General features: G+C 39.6%; 1 protein-coding gene across 1 annotated transcript in view; it reads left to right on the top strand.

Moving 5' to 3' along the window:
• Positions 1-8072: 8072 nt before the first annotated feature.
• Positions 8073-20255, top strand: part of dync1li2.S (dynein cytoplasmic 1 light intermediate chain 2 S homeolog) — a 32548-nt gene continuing 20365 nt past the window's right edge. Inside the window, exons 1-3 of the mRNA XM_018260490.2 lie at positions 8073-8223; positions 14335-14408; positions 17260-17376. Of these exons, the coding sequence (XP_018115979.1) occupies positions 8138-8223; positions 14335-14408; positions 17260-17376 (277 nt within the window). The 5' untranslated portion in view covers positions 8073-8137. The remainder of the gene's footprint in view (positions 8224-14334; positions 14409-17259; positions 17377-20255) is intronic.

Genomic DNA, 20255 nt, shown 5'->3' with positions numbered 1-20255 from the left:
CGTCCGCGGACATAGCAGCAGTAAGCTAGGCAACCCGTGTGGCTGAATTGTACTGTGAGTGCGAAAACAGATCTATACGCGGTAGCTGCGTCCCAGTGTATGGTTGACACGGGCAGCTCAAAACCGCTGTTGCTGGCTTAGGATCTTGGCATCAAGGCAGTGGCACAGACGGGAACGTAGATAGTACACCAAAGGTGCGCTGACACGCTCCTGCAGGCCACTAGCCCTGCCAGTCTATAAGGTGCACAAGTACCGGTCAGATAGGAGAATACACTGCCATGTCCTGGGTCAGGAGCACCATGTGAGGCTGAACTAATCCATACCCAAGCATCGGTCAGGCCGTAGACACCAAAGAACAGGTGTCTGGGAGGGTGTGCCCGCTACCCACACCCTTGATGGCACAAACTGGGTACACCTGCTACCCAAGGTACGATTGGGGACATAGTGTAACTATAGTGTAACAGTACAATTCAGCCGCACGGGTTGCCTAGCAACGCCTGAAGCGTTCGGCTCACGGAGATTGCCAGCAACTTCCGGGTTGCCGGCTTACTGCTGCTATGTCCGCAGACGGGTTATATGGGACATCGCCGACTCTACTACAGGCCTGATTACTGGACTCGATCACCACAGAATGCGCACAGAACATAAGGTAAAGGGGTACTGTACGATTTTTGCGTGTCTTCCTTACTCTAACACTTTTGCACTCTTTTCTCTCCTTCACATGTGTTGCTAGGCACCCTAGCAACGAGTATTTGGCCCCATTTTCTGTTTATATACTGGCTATCTGTGTTTGGCACTTTTCTCACCCTGACGAAGATTCCTGTGCGGAATTGAAACGTTGGTCCACTAATAAACCTTTGAAATATTTACCTAGTTGTCCAGGTTGGCTGATTATGGAGTGCCGTCATCATTGGAGATATTTATAGAAAATTTTACAGACTGACACCCAGCATTCGGATCATACTTTTGGTTGTGCGCTCCTAATTCATTCGGATTATATATATATATATATATATATATATATATATATATATATATATATATATATATATATATATTTATATTTTGAGAAAGGTCCCAGCAGAGGATCGAAACGTCGATAAAATAAAGAAGTATTTATTTAAAAAATTCCTTGTGTGCACCGGCATCTACTTATATATATATATTTGTATATCTTGATAAAAGGACCAGCACTCCATTTCCGTGTGAATTAAATGTGTTTATTTAATTCATATCCAACGTTTCGGCCCACATTAGGGCCTTTCTCAAGGACAATTTTCATAAAAATGGGTGCAAAATTAAATACCCTTCAATTTGACACCAACCATGACGTCATCAGCAGTGAAAAAACTTTCAAAAAACATATATACGAGTATACAAATATCAATTATACATTCATTTTGCATTGGAGTGTGGATATTTATTGGACTGTGTGTGTGTGTGTGTATATATATATATATATATATATATATATATATATATATATATATATATATATATATACACACAAATTATATAATACAAAATATGAATATATATATATATATATATATATATATATATATAATATTTTAATATAATATATCAGAAGGACCCGCACTCCAATCAGACGTGTTTATTTAATAATGCATATCCAACGTTTCGGCCCACATTATGGCCTTTCTCACAATATATATATATATATATATATATATATATATATATATATATATATATATATATATATATATATATATATATATATTAGGATATGCTGAGATTTGTAGTTCTGTAACATTTAAAAAACCACTAGATATCATTACCTGTTGCAGGTTATTACATGACTTGAATCCAATTCTCCCCAAATGAAGATCTAGCAATGTGCTCATATTTTATGGGTAAAATGTCTTTTGTCAATCATTTCTGTGGGGGAGACCTGCTGTTCAGTTGACTGGACAGGTATAATGATATACTGTGGGCTGTTAAACATGAGTAATAATGGTAGTAGCAAACTAAAGCCCACCAATGAAATGTTAGTGACATGTCAACACTACTGTACAAAGTTGCCTTAAAAGGCAAGGGTGATAAATGTGTGGCTACTTTCCCTTTAATACAACCGAAGGCTATATGCAAAATGTGGATGCCAAAGGTTTAATTTACAAATGTGTGTGTGCCCAAATCTCAAGAACTTAAATATTTATTCTAATGTTTAAGGGCTGTATATTTGAGGCTGTCGAAAATGTTTAGATTAAATTCTGCTCATTCCACAACCCTCTTGATGATCTTGTTGATTGCTCCAGGCAGAGAAAGGTCACTGGTGGGTCCTATAAATTGTTCCCATTTTGTGTGCTATAAAAGCTTTCGCTGGAATGGGATATAAATCAATATGTGGTTCATATTGCATGAATGCATCTATTTCCTGTGCGGAGTAGTATGCTCTTTAGACACATACCAAATGTATCCCCCCCCTGATTCTTTTTCCACAGTAGGATATGCATGATCTATCTATCTATCTTATCTATCTTATCTATCTATCCATCCAGACATCTGCAACAACTGCAGGATGGATTTAACAAATTCTAGTTGCCATGGAGAAGTAGCTTTTTATTTAGCCTATGGGGCATGTGTACCGTTAACTAGATGGCTATAAAATGCATCTTGCCTGGTCATATTGAAATTACTGGTGTCCGGCAGAATCATTTGTTGCCTGGCTACCACTCAGGCCTAAATCAGAGGTCATTTTCGTGTTTCTCACTGAGCATTTTAAGACCGTGTCATATGGGTGAGGGGGTCACTTTCCTAGAGAAATTAACTGCAGAGAGAAAGTCACACAAACTATGATCAATACTCCCTATGTGGTCAGACAGATTAATGAACATCAGCTGAGCCATATGCTTATGAACAGTTGCCTTATGTGGCTGAAACTGCACCCGCCCCCCACCAAAAAGTGCATTTGTGCATGGTTTTATGGTTAAATTGTACGCACAACCCTTTATTTCAGGACAATACATTCACCACAGTTTTGTATGATATCACAAGGCAAGTGATCTTTCCTTTAAGGCAGGGGTGTCCAACCTTTTGGCTTCTCTGGGCAACATTGGAAAAAGAAAAATTGTCTGGGGCCACACATGAAATACACAGACACTTTTGATTTGTAAAATTAAAGAAAATACACAAAAAAGAACTACAATACCAGTTAGATAACCAGATGGAGCTATACATTGGAATATGGTATACCTGGATATTAAACAGACTTATTATTATTATTAGGGATGCAACGAATCCAGGATTCGGGATTCGGCCTCTTTCAACAGGATTCGGATTCGGCTGAATCCTTCTGCCCGAACCAAATCCGAATTCTAATTTGCATATGAAAATTAGGGTCAGTGAGGGAAATCACGTGACTTTTTGTCACAAAACAAGGAAGTAAAAATGTTTTCACACCCCTAATTTGCCTATGCAAATTGGGATTCGGTTCGTGAAGGATTCAGGGGTTCGGCCGAATCCAAAATAGTAGATTTGGTGCATCCCTAATTATTATTTTATTATTTTTACTAACTAGGCAATGGGCAGAGCCCCCCATCCTCCCTACTCCATAGATCAGCAAATTGTTACAACCTGGCATAGTAAGCCTGTTCCTAACAAGACGACAGACTGAGGTGGTTAATGTGTCTGGACTTAGAGAGCACAAAGTGTTATTTCACTCTCGTTTTCTCTGTATTTCCATACATTTATTTCTTAATTTCTTTATTTTTTTTCCCTTCTCTCCCTTTTCTCTCTCCTTCAAGCTGGGCCGCATTCATATCCATCCTGGGCCACATTCATATCCATCCTGGGCCGCAGGCTGGGCGCCCCGGCTTTAAGGTGGCCATATACCAGGCGATCGTCTTTGGTATCTAGCCAGTCCACAGGTGAAATAGATGGATACCATATGAGTGGCCGTACAAAACATAATAAGACACCTTTCTATTGCTGTTTGCTTGGATTGAAAGCAATGAGGTAAAGAGGGGCTGTGGTCCATCTTCTCTTCCACAACTGCCAACTGTGTACTGTCTGTCAGATAGGATGAGTTCAACATGACTTTAATTCAATTTCTTTAATGATACATTGTAGAAGACAGACCTAGAAATATTTGGCTTTATTTCCTCGTAACATAAGAGACAGCATGATTCTAAATGGTCATGTACAGGCATGGGGTCCATTTTCCCACAACTCATGTTCAAGACTGGAAGGATATCTCACATTTTAAACAAATAATTAAAAATTTTAAAAAAGATTTTCTGTTTTTCTTTATAGTAATAAAAAAAGAGTAGAAGCTGGTGATAAATTGAAAGATCCGCTCGTTTGCCATGTTTGCCAACTAGTTAATCTGATTGTTTGGTTCCGATCACAAAACAGGAATTCAAGCCTTCGGGGTAAGGACTGCATCAAGCCAATGCAGTCCTCCTCCCAAGGGGATTTTTAAACCTGCCCAATAAATATCTGCCCCATTTTTGGGCAGGCCTGTCAGAGGGACCCAATATTTTGGCGCTGATTTGGTCTAATGGGCTAAATCATCGACTAAAACTGTGTATGGACACTTTTAGCAGCATAAATCCATGTTGCAAAACAATCGGGTTCATTGGGTTTGTTGAATGTTCAGATTATTTTTATCAATATGTATGATTGTTATCTGAATTATGGAAAAAGCATGAAATTATGCCATACTTTCTATAACAGCAAAGTCAAAAAAAAGTTGACATTATGGGGCAGATTTATCAAGGGTCAAATTTCAAAGTAATGGGAGTTTTTTTGAACTCCCATAACTTCAAAATTCAAATGAAAAAAGACCAATCGAAATTTAGCAAAAAAAATCGAAGGTTTTTTTTTTTTGGCCGAATAGGTCCTTTTTCTATTGAATAGGTCAATTTTCGATCAAATTCAGTGGTACGAATTGAAGTAACAGCGCATTCGATCAAATTCGCTTTGATTTTTCAAAGTCCACCAATTGACTCCAAATAGGTTCTGGCAGGTCCCGCATAGGCTAAAACAGCAATTCTGCAATGTCTGTTACATGGGTCATAAAAGAAGCATACTTTGCTGTTAAATGACCAAGTATAAACTGAGCTGATGTTGTCTGATTTGACTTGTTGCACAGTTGATATACACCTTGTATTTCACAGGAACTAGTTTGGGTTGATACTGAAATCTGTTTTTTTTGGTGGGCACATCGGCAGACAGTTTAAAATGTCTGTAGAAACTGAAAGCCTACCTCACACCAAAATCCCACACTATTCAAATGAACATTATGCATATGGGATGGTGGTTTCTAGGATCCAGCAACTGTGGGTCTCAAATGTTTAGCTAATCTCTCTATACCCTTACAGCTAAATCCAATAGAGATGCTCAGGCAACAAATACTTTATTGATACTGGGGGCATATACATATTTATTTAGGGGGGCCCCAAATAATCTGGCTACATTTGGTACACTGCCCTGTGCAAGCAAATGTTTTTACTGTGATTCAGGGCCGCCATCAGAAGTCACAGGGGCCCGTACAACAAAATTTTCTGCTCCCCGCCCACCCACACCACAGTAAAAAGGCCACAAAGACAGCGCCAAAAACTGTAAACCCCACACACAAGTTCTAAAAAGCCATTGGTATTCAGGACCCCATTATAAGTTAACAAAACATTGGCAGCCAGGGTCCCACATAAAAGTTAAAAAAAAAAAACAGTGGTGGCCAGCAGTGTCGGACTGGGACACCAGGGGCCCACCAACAAACCTCAGACCAGGGGCCCACCAATTTTGTCGCACTGGGTTTGGCAGCCCAGTGCGGGAGTGTCCGCAGCCCGGTGGTTGGGGACCCCAGGGCTAAATGGTTAGAAGCATGAGGCCCACTGACACCTGTGCCCATCTGGGTTTTCCTGGTATTCCGGTGGGCCAGAACACTGTTCCTTTCTTGGCTGCGGATATTTTAACGGCTTCAGGACTTCAACTTCGGGTCTTTTACGGCTTCAGCTCCATTCGCGGCCTCTGGTCTTTGGCACTTCAGATCTTTGGCTCTTTAGTACTTGTACCCCCCCTGATGGTGGTCCTGCTGTGATTTGTTACATTTAAAAACATATACTGTATGGCTAATTTATTATGCCTAATAAATATTAAGGGATGGAGGCATATATAATATTTTTAGTTTACATGACTCAAACGTGTGTGTGACAATTACTTTAGACTAATTGGGACACCTATGGACAGCACAACTATTGTGGCAAGACTGGAACAACAGGGCAAGTCTTGTTTCAAGTTCTGCCAAAGCTACATGTGTCTGTATGCTATGCTCTTGAATAAAACACTTGTAATGAGTAATTTGTCTTCAGCATATATAACTGCAATGGAAATATGGCTATTGTGGGAATTAAGTAATTCAATGGTTTAATTACATAATGAGGGTGAAGGTGTAAATAGTTAATTCTGTGCTGTGGGTATGGAGTGTCAGGAGAAAATAAACAGTTGGCCTTGAAATATAAACACAGAAAATCGCACACTAAATGGAAGAGACACTTTTGCATCACTTTCCATCTTGCTGTCCTAAATCAAATATCAGCAAAATAAATTTTGAGTTTATTGGAAATTGAAAGGAAATGCCAGGATCACTGTATTTTCTAATTTCCATGTTAGAAAATGCATTCTGCATTATAAGGCTGCTGCTGCCCACCGCTGAGCAACCTATACCGCTCCTAATTCTGTCAAGGGTCTGGACCACAGAAGCGGGTGCATTTGGTCTCCAGCAATTAAAAGAGCTATCAACATATAGAGCATCAACAACCTGAAGAATGTTACACAGGGCCGGATTTACATAGCGGGTGCCCCTAGGCCAACTGCCGTTCGCCCCCCTCCTATTTATTTGGGCAAATTTTAGTCATTGGGACCAGAGCAATAGGTATTAGTGCACGGGAAATTTAAAAAACTATCATCTCCTGTGCATAGGGTTGCCACCTTTTCCTAAATGTTTTACCAGCTGGTGGGGGGGCGGGTGTGAAATAAAAGGGGGCGGGTCCATGGCGTAAAAGGGGGCGTGGCAACAGCAAAGAGATTTCTCGATGGGGGACATAGTCAAAAAAGCTAAATTTACAGGGGATTGGGGCGGGCTGAGGGGGTCTTTTTAAGGGTATTACAAATTTAATGGCAGCTACATTGCTGGTAAATTTGTAATACCGGTACCTGGCAGGTACCCGGCTCGATGGTAACCCTACCTGTGCATCCCCCGTGTTTCTGAGAAAATGTGGGTGTGGTTGAGCAGCATGCAGCCCCCCTCAAATCCTGCCGCCCTAGGCCCGGGCCTTGGTGGCCTCTCCACAAATCCAGGCCTGCTTATGTTAGGGAGCTGCTATCTGGTTACCTTCCCATTGTTCTGTTGTTAGGCTGCTGGGGGGGGGAGGAAGGGGGTCAAATCACTCCAACTTGCACTTAAGAGTGCAAGTTTATCAGAGCACAAGCCACATGACTGAGGGCAGCTGGGAAACTGACATGTCTAGCTCCATGTCAGATTTCAAAATTAAATATGAAAAAATCTGTTTGCTCTTTTGAGAACCTGATTTCAGTGCAGAATTCTTCTGGAGCAGCTCTATTGAATGATGCTTTTTTGAAAAAAAAACCTTTTTTCCCCTGACTGTATCCCTTTTAAGAAGTAATTTTTAGAGGACAGACTAAATTCTCGTTCTAAGACTGATTTTCTTCCGGGCAATCTGTTTTGCAGGGATTACACTTTACAGGGAAGGAGAGTAAAAACGCCAGAAATTGCCAGGACAATACTGCTGCTTCACCAAATAATAATCATGTGCTTCCTGTAATGAAATAATGTAAGCACAACGACAGGTGGCACTATTGCTACAGGGCGGCTCCTCCAGCCATTACTTTATGTCTCACTAAAGCCCCAGACACTTTAGTTGTCAGCGAATTTGCCTGACTAATAAACATTTCGACGTCTTGTTTTTTTTCTGCTTCGCCAAACGCAGACGCAGTTTAAGAGCATTTGTACGAGAACATCTAACCAGCCTAACACAAACAAGAGCAGAAGGATTTGATGCTTTAGTTTCAGGCGACCAGAAGTCGACTCTGTGGTCGGGGTCCTCAGGCAGGACCGGTTGATGTCATTCTTTGTAGTGGCTGCAGTGGCAAGATGGCGGGGGAGAGGAAGCTGCTGGGCGCTGACCGGGGGGATGCTCTCGGAGCAGGGGGCGAAGAAGACGAAGGGCAGAGCTTATGGTGAGAAGCAAACAAGGGCTGGACGCATGCCGCTAAGGAATCAATGCATACGACTATGTTATCTTTGCTCCGGCTAAACTCCCCCCCCCCCAGCTTCTGAGTTCACTGACAGGAGTTTGCGCTGCCCCATTGGTGGGCGGATGGGATGCTCATGTTGTCAGTGAATGACAATGGGGACGGAACACAATAAAAGAAAGTTCATCATTGATCTCATGCATCCCCTGCCTGTTGGCTACTCATGTGGGGCTGACAAAGTGAAATAGCGAGAGCAGTCACACCGGCGCTTGATTCACTCTGTTACGTTTCCTAATGAAATGGCATCACCTGGGGGCTTTATTGGAGGCATGACAATGTCCCTGGGACGTGGCTTCACACGTTGCTCTTCTCCACTTATTTCAGCTACAGCAGCAATGTCCAGCTTCTAGCATTCAGGCTGTGGGACTACAACTCCCAGCATTCACTGACACTGGAGAGCTGCAAGGAATACTGGGAGTAAGCAGATTAAAGGAGAAGGAAACCCCCTGGGTGCAAAATCATTCCCCCTCCCCTGTGTTGCCCCCCCTCCTCCACCCTGGCCTACCTGTCCCCCCGGGCAAATGCCCCTAACTTGTTACTCCCCTCTCTGCGCAGGTCCTGTCCACGGAGCTCACAGGCGCCATCTTCTCCCAAGCGGTCTTCTTCTTGCTTTGACTGGCGTTTTTGGCGCATGCGCAGTAGGAGCATTTACCGGGTACGGATCTACTGTGCATGCTCCGAATGTCACAAAGTGAAATCGGAAAACTTTGTGACATTCGGCGCATGCGCAGTAGATCCGGAGAAGATGGCGCCTGTGAGCTCCGTGGACAGGACCTGCACAGAGAAGTAACAAGTTAGGGGCATTTGCCCGGCAGGACAGGTAGGCCAGGGGGGGAGGGGGGCAACACAGGGGAGGGGGAGGATTTTTGCGCCCAGGCAATTTCCTTCTCCTTTAGGGCTAGTCCACACGGGGAGATAGCCACGCGTTTGCGGTCGCGGCGACAAAGCACCGCGCCAGTCGTCGCGACCGGCGCAGGCGACAGTTTTGTATGGGCGCCTATGTAAAAACGCCTGTGCTAACCACACGAGGCGATGCGCTTTTCAACAGTCGCCTGAAAATGCCTCGCCAGGCTTTTTCAGGCGACTGTTGAAAAGCGCATCGCCTCGTGTGGTTAGCACAGGCGTTTTTACATAGGCGCCCATACAAAACTGTCGCCTGCGCCGGTCGCGGCGACTGGCGCGGCGCTTTGTCGCCGCGACCGCAAACGCGTGGCTATCTCCCCGTGTGGAATAGCCCTTAAAGTCAAGGCCAGACGTAGCGTTTTTGTGGCGTTTTTAATAAAGAACAGCCAGAAGTAAATATGCATAAACTGCACTACCACTGAAACTAATGGAAAACACACTATGGCAATTCACACAGGGCGCTTGCAAGCTGAAATGCGACACAGGACGCCAGTATTGCCGTTTTTTAGCAGAAACGCCAATACGTCAAGATTGCAATACCCCGCAAAAACGCCATGTCTGGCCTTGCCCTAAGAATAGCTGGAGAAAAGCACATTGGACATCTTTAAACTCCATCCAGCAGCATTTCCTTCATATTCATCTGGCTTCCTACTGCCTGAACCACTGAAGGGAAGCAACCCTCATTTTTTTTTAAAGTTATATCATCAATTAATGATCTCTCCCATTGGCATATAGATTTAGATTTTCTATCTGTTTTTTTTGGCAACAGATTCCAATGAGGCTATTGCCACTACGGCTTATTAAACTATTTAAAAATGCTTTTTACTTGTCAGCTTAAAGGGGTTTTAACCTTTTGAGATAACTTTTAGTATGATGCGGAGAGTGATATTCTGAGACAATTTGCAATTGGTATTTATTATTGAAGGTTTTTGAGTTATTTAACTTTTTATTCAGCAGCTCTTCAATTTGCATCTTAACCAATCTGGTAACGAGGGTCCAAATTACCCTAGCAACTATTTCGTTGATTTGAATAAAAGACTGCAATATGAATAGGAGAGGGCCTGAATAGAAGGATCAGTAATCAAAACTAACAATAAATTTGTAGCCTTACAGAGCATTTATTATTTAGACAGGAGTCTGCAACGCCCATTTAAAACCTGCAAAGATTTAGAAGAAAAAGGCAAATAACTATAAAACTATAAAACATGAATAATGAAAACCAGTTGAAAAGTTGTTTAGAATTGGCCATTCTATAACATAATAAAAGTTACCTTAAAGGTTAACCACCCCTTTAATCATGCAGACTGTAACTGCCAGTTTTCCTAATTAGTACAACACTCCTCAATATCCTGATTGTATCAAAATTGTAGAAATAATATACATTGTATTATCTATCATTCTGCTGCCATTGTACTATAAGAATTAGCCTTAATATCTGTGTTTCTGTATACACATAATAAGATATATTCAAAAACTAGATTTGAAGTTTGTATCGTGTGGTATTTACCGTTTTATTTCAAAGAAACATGGCATCATTTAGACAGTGTGGATTTCTTGCAGCTTTTAGTACTTTTCATTGGTACAATTAGTGTCTTTCAATACCAACCATTTTTTTTGCCTTAGGAATTACCACACCCTGTTGTGTGAAGCTTTATTAATCCATGTTAATATTTAAGGACATAATGTTTTATGTTTTTAAGTTTAACCTATGCTGATGTCTAATGTTAACATTAGTTGAACATTTCTGAGATATTTGACTAGGTATGCTAGCAGAACTCACATTTTCTTATTTTTATGAACTGCATTGCCAGCTTGCACTAAATCCCAGTGTAATAATCAAGATAAATAATGTTAGTGGTTCCAACTATGCTATTAGGGTCTGGCCACATGGGCAGATTTAGGGAGATTAGTTGCCAGCCGAAAAATCCTCCTCTTCTTCGCGGCAACTGACTCCCCTATCTGCCTTCCGCCGGCTACAATGTAAATCGCCTGGGGGCAGGCACACAGAGTGCTTCGTTTTCTGAAGTCGCCCGAAGTTTCCTCGTGAGGCAATTACGGGCGACTTCGGAAAATGAAGCGATCCGTCTGCCTGCCCCCAGGAGATTTTCATTTTAGCCAGCCCAAGGCAGGGAAAGGCAGATTAGTTGCCATGAAGAAGAGGAGATTTGTCGCCTGGCAACTAATTTCCCCGAATCTGCCCGTGTGGCCAGACCCTTAGAGGGTGAATGCAACTTGAAGGAAACATTATAAAGATGTCTTATTGAATCAGAAGTACTTGTGGAAAGTACTAACATTGTAATTTTGCAACTATTCATGGCACTAAAATTGGCAACAGTTCAATTACATGTCGGCTCATGAGTATTATTAAAGCATCAACATTTTCCGCAGCATAGTACAATAAGTGAGTGTATACGTTAAAATACAAGAAAGCATACAAAACCAAAAACAAATACAAAAGGTAAATAGGGCACTGTGCAAATGAGCTTACAATCTAAAAGGAAGAAGGGGGGTATGACTCAAGGTGTAGGGGTTGTAGTATCAGGTCAGAGATGTGGAACTAATCATTGCATTTAGCAGCATATAGTCCACCCTGAAGCCATGCAAATGTGTTTACATAGACCTTTTGAAGGCAGAGAAATTGGGAGAAAGTCTGACAAATTCTGGGAGAGAATTCCAAAGAAGAGGTGCAGCCCTTGTAAAGTCTTCAATGTGAGTGGAGGAGAGGAACAAGCAGTTTGATGAATGTCTACAGAGATTAAGTGTGGGTTAGAGTTATAAAGCACTTTGAATGTGCAGGCCATTCATTTGAATTTTATTCTGAACTGTGGCGGAAGCAAGTGTAGAAAATGGCAGAGGAGGAAAGGTTGCTGAGGTGCTCTAATGACAGTATTCATTATGGACTGGAGAGGTGACAGTCTCTGGAGGGGAAGGCCAATTAATAGAGAGTTACAGTAATCAATGTGTGATGATGAGAGAGCAAATCAGAATTGTTGAAGGTGCTGAAAAGGCACTGGGTGTGAGGTGATGGGGCGATTTTGGAGTTGTTGGTGATGTTTTGTTGTTGGATGGGGTAAAAGAAAGAGAAAGTTGTGGGAATATGCTCTTAAAGTGTAAACCAAAAAAATACCCTTTTCTCTGCATTGCACCATTTTTATATGTTGCATTCTCTTTATTTAATCATATGTTTTGAATGGTGAACAGTGTACTTACAATCCAGGCACAGTTCTTATTTTCCTTGTGCCCTGTATAATTTGCGTTATGTATGTGTGTGCATATTGCTATTTAACTCACTTTATAGCAATTAGAATATTAATCTATAAAGGCTGGAGTGACTGGATGTCTAACATAACAGAACACTACTTCCTGCTTTGCAGCTCTATAACTCTGAGTCAGTCAGCGACTTTAAGGGGTGCCACATGGGACATAACTGTTCAGTGAGTTTACAATTGATCCTCAGCATTCAGCTCAGATTCTAAAGCAAGAAGTTACGGCCCATGTGCCCCCTTCAAGTCTCTGATTGGTTACTGCCTGGTAACCAATCGGTGGAAACCAAGAGAGCTGAAAAACAGGCTATTATGTTAGACATCCAGTCACTCCAGCCTTTATACATTACATTTTGGCTAACATTTTTTATTTTGGCCTAATTCTTGTCTTTGGCCTTTAGGGGTTGATAGAGTATGGTCTGCCAATGGTAACAATTGACTGAATTTTTGAATGATGAAGATTTGATCACTTGGAGCAGTGTCCCATATATATGATACTATTCCCAACTGGTTTGGTAGACTTTGGTTTACACGATTGGAGCAGAGCTATACCTTAAAGGGTTTCAAGAACAAAAGACCGGTATGGGATCCGTTATCCAAAAAGCTCTGAATTACGGAAAGGCGGTCTCCCATAGACTCCATTTTATCCAAATAATTACAATTTTTAGAAATTGTAATAATAAAATAGTACCTTGTACTTGATCCACACTAAGATATAATTAATCCTTATTGGAAACAAAACCAGCCTATTGGATTTGCTTAATTGCTTAATACCTGGGGTATTCCGGATAACAGATCTTTCCATAATTTGGATCTTCATGCCTTAAGTCTACTAGAAAATCATGTAAACATTAAATAAACGCAATAGACTGGCTCTGCTCCCAATAAGGATTAATTATTTCTTAGTTGAGATCAAGTACAAGGTACTGTTTTTATTATTACAGAGAAAAAGGAAATCCTTTTTTAAAAATTTGGATTATTTGGATAAAATGGAGTCTATGGGAGATTGCCTTAAATTTGGAACTTGCTGGATAACGGGTTTCTGCATAACGGATCCCTAACCTGTATATAAATATATACACACATACATGTATATCTATATATACACACATACATGTATATCTATATACACACACATACATGTATATCTATATATACACACACACAAGTGCTTATATTAATATGGTAACATTGCTCAACTATTATATGCATTATTTAATGTTAAGATGAAAAGAATTAAAGGGATTGTTTATCTCTGAGTTCTTTTAGTATGATATAGAACCTAAAATTCTGAGACTGGTTTTTTCATTATTTAGCTTTTTATTCAACTATTTCAGCAATCTGGTTGCTAGGGTCCAAATTACCCTAGCAACCATGCATTGATTTGAATAAGAGGCTGGAATAAGAATAGGAAGGGGGCCTGAATAAAAAGATGAATTATTAAAAGTAAGAAAAACTATAAATGTGTAGCCTTACAGAGCATTTGTTAGTGACCCCCCCACTTGAAAGCTGTAGGGAGTCAGAAGAAAAAGACAAAAAAAAAAAGAAAAAAACTATAAAAAGTAAATAATAAAGACCAACTTAAAAGTTGCTTGGAATTAGCCATTCTATAACATACTAAAAAGTTAAATCTAAGGTGAAACATGCCTTATTCACAAAATCTGTTTGCGTTTTTGTGGTGAACAGTTTTAGGAAATAAGCCCAAGATGTGATTAGTTCTATTTTTTTAACACATTGTGTGACAGGCTACTATACATCACTGTGGCTGTTTAAGTTAAACCCTAGTATTTTGTATTGCATGTTGCTAGGACTGTCCATATTGAGTACAGCATTACTGAATTTTCTGCAACATTCTTATTTTTTTTTTTAGGTCTTCAATTCTTAGTGATGTTTCCACAAGTGCAAGATCGAAGTTACCCTCTGGGAAAAACATACTGGTATTTGGTTAGTATAAGCTGTGAAAATGCTTTTTTTGCTTTTTCTTTCTGGAAACTTCGTATCTCTCTAAAACCTCACCCTATAGACTTTTATTATGTTTCAGCTGTTCCTTTTAGCTGCGTTCTCCTTTTCAATCCTACCAGTTGAGTGGGAACATTGTCATAGTTATCTGTGAAATTTTTTTTTACTGCTTAGATCATCTATGGATCACATGTCTCTGTCTAATGAACAAACCCATCAGATTCTAAATGTTCCTCTTTCTTTTTTTTATCCAACCAGTAGGTTGCAACTGAAGGACAGATTAGTTGAAAAGAATATCCAACAATGTCTATAGCATTTAAAATACTTCTTGCTCTAAATAAAAATTTCATAAAAACATACTCTATAGTAAGTTAACAAAAGAACAAATGGTGAGTGCCAATAGTGTAGGTTATAAAAATGATTATTCATTAAAATACTGCTCACAAGTGTGATCTTAAAAGCACATATGAGGCAAATAGCCGCCCAACAACAAGCTGCTGGATCAGGTTACAGCATTCATCTTGAGTCCTGCAAATGTAGCCAATATGTAATCCTTTCTCCTCCACTGTGCACCCATTCTTTTAAGCTCCTGCATTTCATTTCTGTTGGTGTATATAAATAATACCAAAGAGCCATGAATATCCTGTAAATGATATCCTTATAAATGGTGCTTAGTAATGTCATTGGTTATAATCTGAGCTTAGTCATGTCATTTCTGTCACATATATATATATATATATATATATATATATATATATATATATATATATATATATATATATATACAGTATATAATACACAAAAGCTATGAATATCTTGTAAATGATATCCTTATAAACGGTGAGTTCTGATGTCATTTCTGTCACATGACTCACTGAAATTTGTGTATTATAATAAAGTACCCCCAGTTGCAAAATATGAGGATATGGTCATAAAACTCCTCGATAACTTATAATATCCTTATAATTTACAAGAGGGGGTACTTTATTATCTGTCTGTCTGTCTGTCTATCTATCTATCTTGTTATCTGAAGTTTCTCCACAGTTCAGCCCCAGGGAAATCACAAAATCACTTGATTTGCTTCCACAACAGCACATCATTGTCTGCATATTTTTATTTCTTTTTGGGAGGTTTGAAATTGATTCCCTTTACAATTCACGTTCCCTGTTGCTATTGTGTTTATATAACACTTTAAAAGAAACAGTTCAGTGTAAATATAGAAACTGGGTAGATAGATGAGCTGTGCAAAATAAATGTTTTCAATATAGTTAGGCAAAAATGGAATGTATTAAGAGTGGAGTGACTGGATCTCTAACATAACAGAACTGAATGCAACTTGCTGCTTTTAAGCTCTTTAACTCTAAAGAGTAAAGTTGGCCATACACTATTAGATCCATTCGTTTGGCGAGGTCGCCAAACAAGTGGATCTTAACCAGATATGCCCACTACCGGCTGGGCGATATCGGGTGAATTACAATGCTGCGAATGGGCGCCCGGGGGGTCGCAGGACCACATCAACTAGGCAATTTGATCCTGGATCACAGAAAGAAATCAAACTTGACCGATTGATATCTGGCCGATTTTTTTTTCCCCCTGATATCAATCGGGAGGACCCGTCGGGAGCCTCCACACATGGGTAGATAAGCTGCCGAATTGGTCTAAAGGACCGATATCGGCATCTTTAATCTGCCCATGTATTGCCACCTTTAGTCAGTGAGGGGGCCACATGGCACATATCTGTTCAGTGAGTTTGCAATTGATCCTTAGCATGCAGCTCAGATTCAAAAGCAATAGTTATGACCCATGTGCCCCTCCTCAAGTCACTGATTGGTTACTGCCTGGTAACCAATGAGTGGAAACCAAGAGAGCGGCAAAGCAGGAAGTAGTGTTCATCCAGTCACTTTTTTTTATTCTGCACAGCCTGTTTACCCATGTTCCTTTAAACAGAATATTATTTGTAACTATTCAAACAGGAAATGTATTATTTTTAAATGGCACCCATTATTCAAAATGTGTTTCCCGCACTGGAGGTACAGACTAATTGAGCAGACAGGGCAAATAATAGTATGTTAACAAGAAATCTGCCTTCCCTCATGATAACTATGCTGCCCATACCAGGGGAAACACATTTGTATGACAAGTTTTTTTTTTAAATATTTATACTTGTTAATCTTAAACTTTGTATTCTCTCCCTTCCCAAACTGGCATAAATGAGAAGTTGTGGAGTTACAGTGCTAGCATTTCTACATACTTAACATTAAACAGACAGTAACGCCATAAAACAGAAATGACTTGACAGCATTAACATATAACAAAACCTAAAGGGTTTCACCTTCATCATGTGGGTAATGATGAAAAATATTTGAACACACCCACACCTCGTTTGTTTTTATATGGTCATGAAACTCCTGGTAACTTATAATATCCTTATAATTTACAAGAGGGGGTACTTTATTAACTATATAACTTGACCATTCAACATATTTTCCGGTGAGAGTTACGTTTTTGGATGCTCTCCTCAAAGCAGTTGTACTGGCATTTATATAAGATAGTTTTAAGCAAGGGTTGAATGCCTTTTTAGAGTGAGAAAATAAAGCTAGCGATTAGGCAGGTTTCGATTTAGACAAAAAAGGTTGTGCTTGATGGACACATTTTATTTCTTTAAACCACATCTTTCATGTTAAATGAAAGCGTTTGTGTTAAAATGAAAATTACATTTTTTTTTTTATGCTACAAAAAAAAAAACAGTTGCAAAACTCTGCTTTCGAATAATCATATTATATCCATGGGCAAACTATTAAGTATTTTCTTCTAATTACTTTGTTCTTTCCTTCAGGAGAAGATGGTTCAGGAAAGACCACTCTCATGGCAAAACTTCAAGGTGCCGAACACAACAAGAAAGGAAGGGGGCTTGAATATTTATACTTGAACATTCATGATGAAGATAGAGATGGTCAGTTTTGTGAAATTGAACTAATTTTTTTTGGTAAAGACATGCTTTTGTAATGAAACACACATGATTTTTGTAATGAAACACACACACACACTCTCTTGTCTCTCTCTCTGTCTCTCTCTGTCTCTCTCTCTGTGTCTCTCTCTCTCTCTCTCTCTCACACACTTTGAAATCCTGTAGAATAATGGAAGTAATCATGATTGGTTACTACAAGGTGAACATATGGGTGGTGTAAGTAAATGAGCCGCCGTATGTTGATGAAAAAGTTATGGGAGGCGACAGTTAAGTGTTCAAGTGTCCGTTTGAGTGTTTGTTGTTCTGTTTGTTCAGGGGGTTTATCTATGAGGATGTTTGATGTACCTGCATTTGTTTGCACAGGTGAATCACATGGTAGAGCAATCATTTGGTGGTAGATAGTGAGACATCAGAACTTTATCAGTATCACACAGCCCCCCCCCCCATGTTCATATCAGTTATTGTCCTAAGAATGGCACATAGTGTGCAAACATTGACCTGCAGTTCAGCATATGTGAACAGAAGGGCCAACTAATACATGTCACTCTATGATGTAGCAGTGTTTCATAAACTTTATGAGACCAATAAATTGTAAGTCAGCTTCACAACCCAATAATTGGTTAACAATTAGTTATAAGGTATGCATTTATCTTTTGTAGAAAAATATTTAATTGAGGAACGTACTATTAGATTAATACCCATATGTTAAAAGGTGCTTTATACCCCTGGTATAACAGCATACCTTATAAAGGTAGATAATTCCCCTTTTGTTGTAACTGTTTAGTTAGCCAAGTCCATCATGGAGGGGTTATCTGTGGACTAGTAATCTAATTATCTGTCTTTCAAGGACTAAACATAGAATAGCTTCAGTTTTCCAATTTAGGTCAAGAAATAACAAAAATAGATTTCTTGTTATTATCAGAATATATGTTCACCACAAGCCCTATTTGCTGAACTCATGTGGACCAAGGGTGTATAATGTCTCTTTAAAGGAGAACTAAAGCTTAACTAAAGAAGTAGTCTTGAAATGGTGTAGACCAGGGGTGCCCAAGACGTAGATCTACCAGTAGACTACTTCAGAGCTCTTGGTAGACCGCAACATGGTATCTGTGTAATGCACTTTTAGATGTTATGGCATTAAGTTACTTACATGTGTTTCTGTGGTATAGACACACGCTCAGTTATTTACTGGTGAACCTTTGCTTGCATTTGATATTTTTAATAATGGTCTTTATTATTATTATTATTATTGCTAGATCTTATGATGGAGGCCAGTTGCGACAGTAGACCATGCGCTGACAAAGTCTGGGCACCCCTGGTGTATATTATGAAATGGGCTTCTATACCAGCCTCCAAACATGCCCCATTAGCTTCCCATCTTCTTTTCTGCTGATTCACTGCACATGTTTTGTGCTGCTGTCACGTACTGAGCTTAGGGACACACTCACAATATACAGTACACATAGAATAGAAATGTCACAATATAAGGCTGATTAGTAAATCATATCATTAGTGCATGGCAGCTCTGAAACCATTGCAATTAGCATCAGATATTATTTAGCCCGGTAGCATCTCTATGACAGACAAACCTAAGTTTCTGTTTGATAATTTGAGACAACCCCTAAGCTTAGCCTCTCAGTAACTGCTTAGAGCCCACTGAGCATGTGAATGTCGCAGACATTTCTAACAGATTCCAGTATGGGGACCCCCTGTGACTACTTTTAAGTGCTGGATCTCTACTATAGAGATGCTGAATCTTTAGGCTGGTTCAAATAAGTTCAATGTATAAAATACAGCATTTCTAGTGATTATTATTTTATGGTTTAGTTCTCCTTTAACCATCCCTGTGGTAAACTATTGGATGATTTTGACCATTTCAGCTGGCTTTTGGATAGAATGTATGTCAAATGGTGTGCTGGAAAGTCCGGTACATTTCAGCCACTTAAACAAAGAGGGCAAAGAGTACAAAATTATGTGACATCTTTTTTTGACTAAAAGTAAGTATGCAGCAGATTTAGACACTGAAAACACTGAATTTACAGCAACTGTCTAGCTGATTAGTCTATATCTGTAAGTAGACTGTTTTTTGGTTGACCATGACCCTTTAAAAGTTGCTTATTAATAGGGATGCAACGAATCCAGGATTCGGTTCGGGATTTGGCCTTTTCAGCAGGATTTGGATTCAGGCGAATCCTTCTGCCCGGTTGAACCGAATCCTAATTTGCATATGTAAATTAGGGGCGGGAGGGAAATCACGTGACTTTTTGTCACAAAACAAGGAAAAATGTTTCCCCTTTCCACCCCTAATTTGCATATTCAAATTAGGGTTCAGTTCGGTATTCGGCCGAGTCTTTTGCAAAGGATTCGTGGGTTCAGCCGAATCCAAAAAAGTGGATTCGGTGCATCCCTACTTATTAAGTCGAATAAAATAGGACCTGAAATTAGAAGTGTTCTTTTTCACATTAGAAAAGTCACTCTACATTTATCTGTATCAGCCTAGAATAAGATATAGGCACTTTGTTACTATGTTACTATGACAGTTCCATGACACTCCCTGCAATAGTATTGATGTCACAGATATAAAGATGATGATTGAGGTACCTGCATGAGCTTTTTAAAGCTTTTTAACCATCAGTAAGAAGTTTAGGCTGCAACACTTTATGGTTGTCTCTATGCTGGATATATGCCAAACCCAATAGGGTCCCACTAAATAAACTTTAGCAAAAAATATGGAATTTATGCTGAAAATATATTGTGCCTAATCTTTTGAAGTGTGATGTATGCAGATGTTTTCTTTTTTTTTTATTATCAAGCAATAACACCGTAATAAGCGGCATTACTTTAACTAGCAATAATGAGCGATA

This window comes from Xenopus laevis, chromosome 4S (assembly GCF_017654675.1).
Source record: "Xenopus laevis strain J_2021 chromosome 4S, Xenopus_laevis_v10.1, whole genome shotgun sequence".
NCBI lineage: Eukaryota > Metazoa > Chordata > Amphibia > Anura > Pipidae > Xenopus > Xenopus laevis.
The sequence above is the reverse complement of the archived record's forward strand: the minus strand, read 5'-3'. Positions and strand labels throughout refer to the sequence as shown.